Genomic DNA, 12,134 nt, shown 5'->3' on the forward strand with positions numbered 1-12,134 from the left:
TCCTGCTGACTCACTGAAGGTCTGGCTGTGATTGGCCCTCTCTGGGTCATATGCCTACCCTGGGCCAATCATGGCCGCCAGAAGGATGGCATGCTCTGATTGGTTTAGCCTGGGTCATGTGTACCAGTGATTGACAGCTTTTCTAACCTCTGGCAGTCTCTCAGCAAGATGTTTTTCCAAGATGACAGGGCAGTGGGTGGCTGGTTAGCTCAGTTGGTTAGAGCACGGTGCTCTTAACAACAAGGTTGCTGGTTCGATCCCCACATGGGCCACTGTGAGCTGTGCCCTCCACAACTGGACTGAAACAATTACTTAACTTGGAGCTGATGGGTCCTGGAAAAACACACTTAAAAACAGAAATTTAAAAAAAAAAAAAAAGGACAGGGCAGAGCAGCCAAAACCAACATGGTAGACCAGGGCTCAGTCCTTGGACCTCTTCTTTCTTTCAACATTCATACTCCTGGTGATCTGATTTTATGGCTTTAAATACTGTATACATGGTGATGACTTCCAGATAGATATATGTACTACCCTGGACTTCTCCCTGGAACTCTAGACTTGTATACCAGCAGCTGATGTGTCATCTCCATTTGGAAATCTAATAGACATATCAACCTCAACAGGTCCAAACAAACTCGGAATTTCTTACACACACACACACACACACACACACACACACACCCCGGTCTTTCTGTCATCAGAGGCTCATGGGATGTCCAAGAGAGGACTCAACCCAGAGCAATGGTGACCACAGGTTCTTGTCTCCACACAACAAAGAATTCAAGATTGAGACAGATGCAGAAAAGAAAAAGTGATTTATTGAAAAATGAAAGTACACACTTTAGAGGAAAGTGCAGGCAAATTCAGATAACGAGTGGTGCCAAGGAAGTCACATCGGCTTTTTATCCCTTCCAGGGCAGGGAATTCCCATTAATGTCGTTCACCTCTTCCCCCTGGGTGGGACCCTCCGTTTTCTACTTTTTTTACTTTATTTCCCTTCCTTACTCATATGTGGTCTGTGGTTCTTCGGGAACTGTCCTAGCAACAGATGCAGTGATGGGAGTCCTAGTAACCACAATGCAAATGACATTAAAATGAACTAAAGGTCAGTTCCCCAGCCACAAGTGAGCTTTGCTGGATGAAACTGGTTTCTTGTTTTTCTCCAGCTGCAGGTGTTGGATATAGGCACTTGTTACTTGTGTAACCACTGAGGCACCTGTTGTACCCTGGAGGGGGTTGTCAATTTCCTAGGCTTTCTGTCCTGCCTCATTCCCACATAAGCAAATGTAAACTCCAGCCTTCCAGGTTTTCAGTTTGTTTAAGAACCTGGGGTCATCCCTGACTCTTCTTTCTCTCTCACTCCAGTAACTAATCCTGCAGCAAATCCCGTCAGCCCAGCCTTCAACATATACTCATCATCACCTTCACTGCTACTGTTCAATTTCTGGTCCAGACTCTTCCAACAGCTTTTTCACTTGTCTCCTTGCTTCCTTGTTGGAGCCTTTTTTCCTCCACAAGCACCAGAGTGATATTTTAAAACATAAGTTGGGTCTTGTGTCTGCTCTGGCTTCCCTCAGCCTATGGTCAAAGAGCCTGCTGGGCCTAGATCTGGAGCCTCTCACCCTTAGCTCCAGGGTGTTTCCTTATCCCTGTGATGCTTATATATTTCTGAGCTATACATGACTGCATCTCTGTCTTTCTGGCTCTTCCAGGTACAGTGGTCCAGCTGCAACATCTTCTCCACCCAGGACCATGCAGCAGCTGCCATTGCCAAGGCCGGCATTCCAGGTGAGTCCTGCTTGCTGCTGGGGGATGTAGGAATGCATGAAAGAGATTTGCTTCTCCCTGTTTGCTTCACTGACTCCTACAGGGACAGGCTTCCCTGCAGCAGGGGAGAGGTCATGGCCACACAATCCAAGCAAACCTAGTGACCTATAGGAAAGGGCTGTTGTGTCCCACTGTCATCTAAAATCCTGAGGGAGGTTCTTATTGGCCCAGCTCAAGTCATGTGATCAGGAAGGGTGGGCTCTTATGATTGGGAACCACATGGTGTAGAGGAGGGGAAGTTCCTTATAGAAAGGATATGAGTCTGTTTCCAAAACAATTGGTGAGGGATGCTGGGCAGAAAAAGAGCTCCAGAGGTCCATTGCCTGGGGCCTGATGGTCTAGGGAGCTGGGGAAGGACCAGGACTAAAAGGGAAGGACTTTAATAAGCTGCTGGAGGAACCAGCACATGTCTTCCTGGGCCCTGTGGAGGGGAGTGGTTAGTTCTGATGATGATTAAGTAGGACATTCGTGAGTCCTTCTAACCAGCCTCAGGTGGAGGGAAAAGGATTGGGAGGACCCCTCCATAGACTGCCCAGGGCTGGATAGGCTGGTCTCTCACTCCTCAACCTTGGTTGGATTTCGTGGCCCTTTTCTGGGAAAGGCCTTGTTTTCAAGACCATTGTCTGCCCCAGTTAGGGGGAGGGGCAGCCTGCTCTGCTTGGTCCTTTACTCACAGGTTCATGAGAGCCCCACACGTGTCCCAGTCATACCATATGATGGGAGGAGCCTGGACTGGCAGTAATGTCTGGCAAAGAGGAAGTGCTCTATACATTGTAGCTGCTTTTAGTACATTTTGTCCAGATGCCATCCCCCACAGAGACTACTGGGACCTCAAGTCCTTTCAGTGCAGAACCAACCTTAGATCTTGCCTTATGGGTTCCGCCTGAGTGAGGTTTCTTGCCCCTGCAGCAGTAGGCATTGTGGGTGGGAGCCTGGTCACTATGGGTTGATGCCCAGTCCTTGGAGCCCAAGCAGAAGGGAGTAGGAAAGTAAATAATTATTTCCAGTTACCTATATTTGGGAGATTATACTTGGCCTCCGTCTCATTAATCCACACTATTGTGAGCCCCATTTATAGATGAGGAAACTGAGGCTCAGAAAAGTGAAGTGATTTGCCCAGTTAACAGTGGGCGAATGCAGAGCCAGGTTTTGAACCCAGATCTCTCTGGCTCCAGGTTGTGTTCTTATCGCTGCTGCGTCCTCAGAAGTGCTGGAGGTGACTGGGCATGAGAATTAGGAAGGAGATAGTATTGGCTCTGCCCAGATAGTTCCCTGAAGCAGGTGCCAGTGGGAAGGGCAGGCCCTGATGTGTCACTCACCCTCCAGTATACGCCTGGAAGGGTGAAACAGATGAGGAATACCTGTGGTGCATTGAGCAGACACTGTACTTCAAGGAAGGGCCCCTCAACATGATTCTGGATGACGGCGGGGACCTCACCAACCTTGTCCACACCAAGTATCCACAGCTGCTATCGGGTGAGTAAAGCAGGTGGGTGGGCTGGGTACTGGAGGTCTAGAACGGGCCTGCTTGTCCATGTGTAAGCATCAGGCCTGGCAGGATTCCCAGCGTGTCAAGTAGCAGATTCTGTGGAAGATGGAGGATGGCAGGCTCCTGCAGGTGTGCTAGTGCCTGGCCTTCTGACTTTCGATGGTGTCGGGCTAGGATGGCTGGGGGGAGGCCTGGCTGACATGACAGTCCAAGAGCAAGCATAAGCCAGGGCTAGGAATGAGTTGACTTTGTTAGAAACAGGGCAGAGAGGCAAGTTGGAGAAAGAGAGACTGTGAGTGCAAAGGCCGTAAGGTAGGAAAGATGGCTTTAGGAAACAAAAGGAAGCCAGCATGGCAGCTTCCATCACTGGGGGAAGTATTACAGGATGTGGCTGGTGCTTTAGTGAAGGCCAGATGTGTGCGGACTTAATACGCCAAGATGAAAGAATCTGGCTTGACCATGAGAGCAAAGGGAAGTAATTGGAGGGTTTTGAAAAGATTTCTCTGAAATTACACATATTAAAAATGACTGCTGTGTAGCGGATGGGTTAAGGCTGGGAGATCAGGTGAGAGATGATGGTGGCAGGGGCTACGGCAGTGCCAGTGGGAGTGGAGAGTTTGGGAGTGGTTGGGAAGTAAGAATCACTAAGCCTGGTGGTGGCAGTGACTCCTCCCTCATGCTGGTCTGGAGACCATGGTACCAGTCACCTATGGGAACCCAGAAAGAGGAGTGGCTTTAGGGGAGAAAGATGAAGGATTTGGGTGAGTTCAGGTACAGTCTCTTGGGGCTTCATCCCAGAACATCCCCCCCGCCAATCCCTTGGGCAGCTCCTTCCTGGGCTGAAGTCATCCCCACCCCTCATGTTTAGGCATCCGAGGAATCTCCGAGGAGACCACGACAGGAGTCCACAACCTATATAAGATGATGGCCAGTGGAGTCCTGAAAGTGCCGGCCATCAATGTCAATGACTCTGTCACCAAGGTGAGCCCATTGTACAGTGACAGCTCCAGCTGTTGGCTCCCATGTAGCTCAGGAATAGGGCCGTGAAAAGGGGCCCCTGGGAAAGTCGCAGGCGAGGGATTTGAAGCCCTCATTGAGTGCCTCCTGAGGGTAATTAGTGAATTAAAGAGGGGAAGAATTAAATAGTGAGCCTCAGAGCCGGGCAAGAAATGCTTTAAAATGAAACAGATTTGTTGACTGGGCAGTCTCTCTAGTTGATTCTCAAGAAGCCTTCTGGACCAGCAGAGAAAGGCTAGGAGGAAGGTCTTAGGACTGATAAGGGGGAGGCCCATATGAGGATATTAGCTGCTGGGGAGAAGTCATAGGAGGTTATCAGCCGAAGGCCCACCAGGTCGAGATGCTGAGTGTGGTTCTGAGGCCGCGGGCCTTGCCTGCCCCCATTATCCCCTGACCGCATCGTCTTTCATCTTCCCCCTTCCACCTCCCCTACCACCCGCCTCCGGTTCAAGCTGTTGTTTCTCATTCTAGTTGTGTAGGACACAGCTGCCTGGCCCATGCTGGTATTGTGAGCCTTGCGCTCCCCCCGGTGAGGCAGTCACGGCAGCTCTCGCCGGCTGCCGGCCACTCACGCTGCATGCCGGCCAATCACAGTAGCCCACGGCAGCTCACGCCAACCTCTGGCTGCTCACAGCAGCCCAGCTCCAGGGAGAGCTGTTGTTCACAATCTTAGCTGTAGAGGGCGCAGCTCACTAGCCCATGTGGGAATCGAACTGGCAGCCTTCGGCATTAGGAGCACGGCGCTCCAACCGCCTGAGCCACCTAACCAGTCCTCCCCTCTTCTTTCAGAGCAAGTTTGACAACCTCTATGGCTGCCGGGAGTCCCTCATAGATGGCATCAAGCGGGCCACAGATGTGATGATTGCGGGCAAGGTGGCGGTGGTAGCAGGCTATGGCGACGTGGGCAAGGGCTGTGCCCAGGCCCTGAGGGGTTTCGGGGCCCGAGTCATCATCACCGAGATTGATCCCATCAATGCACTGCAGGCCGCCATGGAGGGTATGAGAGGGCAAGGGTTGGCTGTCAGCCACTGAGGCCAGAGGAGGGGCGAGGCTACCCTGGATGACTCATGGCTACTGTCTCTACAGGCTATGAGGTGACCACTATGGATGAGGCCTGTCGAGAGGGCAATATCTTTGTCACTACCACGGGCTGTGTTGACATCATCCTCGGCCGGTAGGTGCCAGGTAGGGGGTCTTAGGGTAGGCTTGGGGCTGCTCTTTGTCCCTGATGGTTTCCCGTGGGTTTGGGCTCCCCACAGGCACTTTGAGCAGATGAAGGATGACGCCATCGTGTGTAACATTGGACACTTTGATGTAGAGCTTGATGTCAAGTGGTTGAATGAGAACGCTGTGGAGAAGGTGAACATCAAGCCCCAGGTGAGATGCCCCAGCCCGTCCAGCAAGGTGGGCAGATGGAGGGCTGAGGGGGACACAATCATGGGCTGGCCACCAGGGGAGAGCAGAGGAGGCTCTGGCATCCTGGGCAGCAGGATGGGGAGGAAGAGGACCTGGTGTCAGGGCCACTTAACTCCGTCTCGGAGTGAGGCCAAGGCATCTCTGTTTTTTAAGGTCCCAAGATGATTGCTGTGCAGCCAAGGTCAAGCGCCACTGCATTCAGCTTTTACCAAGCATGGTGATTGAGAACATGGGCTCTGTCCTCAGACTATCCGGGCTCAAACTGCAGCCGTTTCTTAGTGTGTGGCTCTGGACAACTGACTTAACCCCTTAAACTTCAGTTTTTTTAATCTGTGAAATGGGGATAATAGTAGTACTTAAATATTAGGATTGATATTAATTATATGGCTTTATATATGTAGTGGTATGTATACTCTTAGCCCAGGGCATGTGGCAATAATAATAATAATAATAATAGCTGGTACTTACTGAGTACCTAGTATGTGCCAAGCCATGTGTTAGGTGGTTTATATGTGTCAGCTCATTAAATTCTCACAGCAGATCTGTGAGGTCGGCAGCTCAGAGTTGCTTGATAAATACTGGCTATTATGAATTGTGTGTGCCAAGCCCTGTGCTGGAGGTTGTTCTAGGGCAGTCTAGGCCCTTCACAGGTACTGCTGGAGGCAGGGAGGCCTGCTGGACAAGAGGGTAGGTAGGAAGAGGCAGGGGTGGACATTGGGAGCATTGCTCTGCCAGCCTTCACCACTGCTCTGCCCACGTGCAGGTGGACCGCTACTGGCTGAAGAATGGACGTCGCATCATCCTGTTGGCTGAAGGCCGCCTGGTCAACCTGGGCTGTGCCATGGGCCACCCCAGCTTCGTGATGAGCAACTCCTTCACCAACCAGGTGCTGGCACAGATTGAACTGTGGACCCATCCAGACAAGTACCCCGTCGGGGTCCACTTCCTGCCCAAGAAGGTGGGTTCCTACGTCTACCCCAAGCCAAGGTTTATGTGTCCAACTCTCGGCTCCCCACATAGGGCTTGCCAGAGTTCATAAAGTACTGTCTACCCTCTGAGAGACCCTCACAGGGTCTTCCACAGGTCAGAAATCATTCTCTCCATTTAATAGAGGAGGAAACTTGGGCCTAAAGAAGGAAATTACTCCCAGAGTAGCAGGGCTGGGTGGTGAGAAGAGCATGGGCTTTGTACTGAGACACACCCGGGTTTGAATCTTACCCTTACCACTTAGAGGCTATGTAACGGGGCAAGTTACTTAACTTCTCTGTGCCTCCATTTCCTCATCTGCAAAATAATGGTAATAGTACCTCCTTTAAGGAATGTGAGGATTTCCTTAGATCAGGGATCACCAACCCACATACCCAACAGAACTGGGCAGGTAAATGAATGAACTGGGCTGGGTGGGAACTGACTGAAGAGCACATGCCCCAACTGATGAAGGGGTTAGCTGCCTGTCATCAACCTGGAACCTGGGCCCATTGGACTCCTGACATTTCAAGAGAAGCCAGATATCAAGATGTATATGTGAAATATTCAATTTTTAAATATGGATGACTCATTATTTTAAAAATAACCAGGTAGTTCAACTGGGATATGTCTGTAAGCTGAATGCAGCTATGGGCTGCAGGATTGTGTCCTTGGAATGAGATGATGCCATTAACACACTGAGTGTCGCACCTGACAGGCTATGGGTGTGTGGTTTGGTATCTGTTGCTATATAAAAATTTAACCCCTGAACTTACTGGCTAAAAACAATAAACATTTATTGTTTCTGTGGGTTAGGAATTTGAGAGCACCTTAGCCGGGTGGTTCTGACTCAAGATCCTTCATGAGGTTGCAGGCAGGATGTCAGCCAGGGCTACAGTCATCTGAAGGCTAGACTGGGGCTGGAAGGTCTGCTTCACATCACTGTTGGCAGGAGGTCTCGCTTCCTTGCCATGTGGTTATCTCCATGGGGCTGCTCAAGTGTCCTCATGAGGTGGCAGCTGGCCTTGACCCAGAGTGAGTGATCCAGGGGGAGTACAAAGAAGGTAGCTGCAGTGTCTTTCAAGATCTAGTCTCCATGTCACACACCATCACATCTGCTTTATTCTATTCATTAGAAGTAAGTCACTCAAAGGGTGAGGAATTAGACTCCACCTCTTGAAGGAAGGAGTATTATGAATTTCTAGACAAAGAATTTAAGGATATATTTTAAAACAACCACAACCAGTTTAATCTAAAAAGTAACTCTACTGTCTATATGATGGAGGAGTCTTAAAATCCAGGGATTCATTGTTAAAGCTCTGCCTTTCTCTGTCTCTTGGCTCTTTTTTCTCTATGTTCACTTCACTAGTCAAATAGACTTGCCACTGGAAAGCTGAGACTGATACCCTGTTTGTGAATCCCAGTGGAATGGCAGAGACTCTGTCATGGAATATTTGTCCTGTCCCTAGATAAATTCTAGAGAAGCACTTTAGTTAGCTACTTGGGTTGCTGGAGGGTGAGGAAGGAAATGTAATTGATGGTCCCACCAGGGCTAATTGGAGAGGAGAATGGAGTATGGAAGGGGAGCTGGGGACTGTGAGGATAGAATGAGATAACATGCAATACATATACCCCAACAGAACAGTTCTTGCCTCTGTGGGCAGCTGGATGCGTGTAAGGGGTCCCAGGGCATGGCACTGATTCCAGGTCTGCTTGTGTCTCTCCCCAGCTGGACGAAGCAGTAGCGGAAGCCCACCTGAGCAAGCTGAACGTGAAGCTGACCAAGCTGACTGAGAAGCAGGCCCAGTATTTGGGCATGCCCCGTGATGGCCCCTTCAAGCCAGATCACTACCGCTATTGAGAACCAGGCCTGCCCTTTTTTGCCCTTCAGCTGCTGTACTTGCCCAGGTCCCATTTCTCCTCCCCAAGAGCAAACGGTCCCAACTTTGAGAATGGTTTGTCAATGTCCCCCATCGACTCCCTGGGGCTGGTCACTTAGTCTTTGGCCTTCGCTGCATCTCTCATACTGTTCAAGTGTGGCAGAGGCGATTGAGAAGCCCCCTCCTCGAGCCCTGGTCATAGTGGAGGTACATGGCAGACACCTATAGGGAACCATGGGCTCAGGGTGTTCGGAACTGCTAACTCAGTCCTTCCTTAGGCTGGAAGTTGGCAGTGGTGGTCACAAAGCCCATGCACTGTACCATCTATGCCCTCACTGGCCTGTGGAAGTTATATTCATGGTCTTGGTTTACACGTTCACTGGTTCCTCAGTCCATGATAGATGAGAAGGAGCTACATCAATGGGCAGGAGGAACTGTTGGTGTTTGAATGCTCCTGAGATCCTGGCTTAGTGCTGGGCATTCTCTGAAACCTCAGAAATGAGTTGGTACTTTCAGTCCCTATTTTACAGGGGTTATAGAATACAGTATTAGGGGACAGCCAAGGAAGGATAAGAGAAGTGACAGCCAAAGGTTGACAGGGGCCAGAGAATCTTAAAAACAGGCATAGATCTGTCACCACTTTGAAACATGATGGTTCCTATCACAACCCTGGGTCAAAAAGATTTGGTTTAAAATGTTTATATGATGCTTATAATGTTAAAAGAGAGCAGGAAGGTAGGTAAATAAAAATTTTGGTGCCTAAAAGACCTTTTGAGCCTTTATTATATAGATAATACACTGCCAACAATGTATGTTCATAGTTATATGCTGATGGAAAAAAGGGGTTGTCTGCAGTGTGCGGTGATAACAGCTGCAGGAAACTCTTGGGCTTGGAAGGATGGGTAAAGTGAAGAGAATTCTTATTTTCTCAAGTGTATGTCTTGTAAATAATCTTTTGTTTTTCTTTCCCCCTTCTTCCGCCTCCCCTTCCTACTCCAGTTCAAGCCGTTGTTTCTCAGTCTAGTTGTAGGACACAGTTCCCTGGCTGGTATTATGAGCCTTGCACTCCCCCCCTGAGGCAATCAGTTGGCAGCTCACGGCAGCTCTTGCCAGCTGCCGGCCACTCACGCTGGCCACTGGCCGCTCATGGCGGCACACAGCAGCCCACAGCAGCACTCAGCACCCCACGGCAGCTCACGCCAACCTCCCACTGCTCACGGCAGCCCAGCTCCAGGGAGAGCCCCTGTTCACAATCTTAGCTGTAGAGGGCGCAGCTCACTGGCCCATGTGGGAATCAGTCGGCGACCTCGGCATTAGGAGCTTGGCACTCCAACCACCCGAGCCACCCACCCGCCCGTGAACAATCTTTTATAACCTAATCTAAGATTCACTCAATAGGTGAATTTAACCCATTTGTATTCATTGTGATCCCTGTTTGTGTTTATTTCCTCTATTTTTTGTGTTCCAATTTTTTTCTCCCCATTGCCACTTTGGATTGATCCAGTGCTCCTTGGGGGAACTATTATTTATTGAACACCTACTGGGTTAGGGGCTTTGTAATTGATTTTCTTTAGTCTCAGAACAAGCTTAGTAATATTGTCCTATTTTTATAGATGAGAATAGAGACTCAGAGAGGTTAAGTGCCTTTCCTAAAGTCACAGTTTATAAGAGGCCTCATGAATCAAATCACAGAAAGCTGGGTGGGAAGTTGGGTTCCCTCCTACTTGCCTAAATGGTCATTTACTAAACCCCTGTTCTGGTTTTGGAAATCAAAGCAAATAACCCTCTTGGGAATGGTAACTGGAAATGATTCTAAGGGCCATGCACTGGATGGAAGGCCTAATGGGGATGCTGGGATATTTGAGACCTGACCCCAGACTGCTAGGATCTCAAGCTTAGAAGAAGGCAGGCACACAGCTTTGCCATCTCCTGGCACTTCTGCCCAGCTTTAGACGTCAGTGCCTGGCAGCGGCAAGGAAGAGGTGGTGCTCAAAATGGATTCTGAAAGAACTGAAGATTTTTAACAAGAAACTGAAGGCAAAGGTATTCCAGGCAGCAGAACAGCTTAAGCAAGAGTAAGTGAGGCATCAGAGGGTGGGGAAGAGTTTGGCTGCAGTGTAGGGGGAGTTATGAGACAGGGGCTAGAAAGGTGGCCTGGGAGACATAAGCGAGGACTTGAACATGAAGATAAGACCTTTGGTTTTAATCCTTGAGCTGTACCAACTCCTGAAGTGTCCCTTTTTGGTTGAACATTGCACACTTCCTGGCTTACTCATTTATGTATTCTCAGCCTCTGGCTATGAGGTGGTATTACTTCTAGGTTACTAATGAGGACAGGTTCAGAGAGGCCAGTGACCTGACCCAAGATTATAGTAAGTTACATGCATGTATAATATGACTGCTGTAAATAATTTACACACTTTCGTACTTAAATGATTATTAGTAACAAATGACACGGGACCCACTTCTTACCAGTGGTCAAAACAGACCGAGATTCACTACCAAGCCCACTGTTGCTTCTTGCATACCTAGTTGTATGCCAGTCATTGTGCTAAGGAAGCGCAATGATAACCTTATAGAAACTTGAATTCCTGTTTTACAAATCAGGAAACTGAGGCTCTGAGCGGCCATGAGAGTGAACTGTACTAGGTAGGCTTTTATACTAGGTAGGACTCTGAGCCCCAAATCCAAGCCCTTTCCACGTCCATAGGTCCAAGTTTGAGAGGAAGGGAGCCTGGTTTCAGACCCTCCAACACTTGGATCAGTAACTCTGGAACTGTAACCCAGGCTCTCTAAAAGCACAACTGCCACCAGAGTGCTGCCCACAGTGCCTATCGTGGTCTTTGGGACAATGACTTCTCAGTAGAAAAGGGGAAGGCCACTGTTCATCTGACCTAGAGAAGTTAAATGCCTTATTTTGCACAGCAGCCATGCTGCTCCCTCCAAGGGGCCCCTGCCTTTGTGTAAGGACGCTCCCTTCCCTCAAGTCTGTTTCCTCCCAGACACAGGAAATACTTTTCCAGATGTTGCCTCCTGTGAGATCCCATGTAGTCCCCCACTTCTGGTCCCCAGGGGTCTCCCCAGGTGGGGGGGAAAGGGACTTTTCCTCCCCCCTTTTCTTTGGAGATGCCCTGCCAGTTCTCAGAACCTTTTCTTTTAAAAAATAAAACACCCTCTCCTTTCACATCAGCTTTACTAACTCTGATCTCAGGTCTGCTAATCTGCCACGTCTACTGACCAGGCACCCACAATGAAAGACAATGCGTCTCTCTCGTAAGCCCCCAGCTCCGATTCCTAATGTCTGCCCTGCCATCAAAACTTCGTGGGGAAAAAAGGAATTGGCCAAGGGTCCTGCACTGTCTAGCCTGGCCATAGCTGGATTTGTTTTCCACGAAAGGGAGCCATTGTTACCAGTGGTTCTATCCTCTAACAAGGCCCAGTGGTCATGCCAACTGGACCATAAGTTCTATAAGGAGAGGATCCATATTGGACTTGTTCACCACAGTATTCACAGCACCTGACACAATGCCTGGCACATA

General features: G+C 49.4%; 1 protein-coding gene across 1 annotated transcript in view; it reads left to right on the top strand.

Annotated features, from left to right (window-relative positions):
- AHCY (adenosylhomocysteinase) overlaps positions 1 to 9,362 on the top strand; it is a 16,510-nt gene extending 7,148 nt beyond the window's left edge. Inside the window, exons 3-10 of the mRNA XM_033095356.1 lie at positions 1,713 to 1,788; positions 3,154 to 3,303; positions 4,185 to 4,297; positions 5,123 to 5,330; positions 5,420 to 5,507; positions 5,593 to 5,710; positions 6,513 to 6,707; positions 8,445 to 9,362. Of these exons, the coding sequence (XP_032951247.1) occupies positions 1,713 to 1,788; positions 3,154 to 3,303; positions 4,185 to 4,297; positions 5,123 to 5,330; positions 5,420 to 5,507; positions 5,593 to 5,710; positions 6,513 to 6,707; positions 8,445 to 8,576 (1,080 nt within the window). The 3' untranslated portion in view covers positions 8,577 to 9,362. The remainder of the gene's footprint in view (positions 1 to 1,712; positions 1,789 to 3,153; positions 3,304 to 4,184; positions 4,298 to 5,122; positions 5,331 to 5,419; positions 5,508 to 5,592; positions 5,711 to 6,512; positions 6,708 to 8,444) is intronic.
- Positions 9,363 to 12,134: the final 2,772 nt, after the last annotated feature.

This window comes from Rhinolophus ferrumequinum, chromosome 23 (assembly GCF_004115265.2).
Source record: "Rhinolophus ferrumequinum isolate MPI-CBG mRhiFer1 chromosome 23, mRhiFer1_v1.p, whole genome shotgun sequence".
NCBI classification, from domain to species: domain Eukaryota; kingdom Metazoa; phylum Chordata; class Mammalia; order Chiroptera; family Rhinolophidae; genus Rhinolophus; species Rhinolophus ferrumequinum.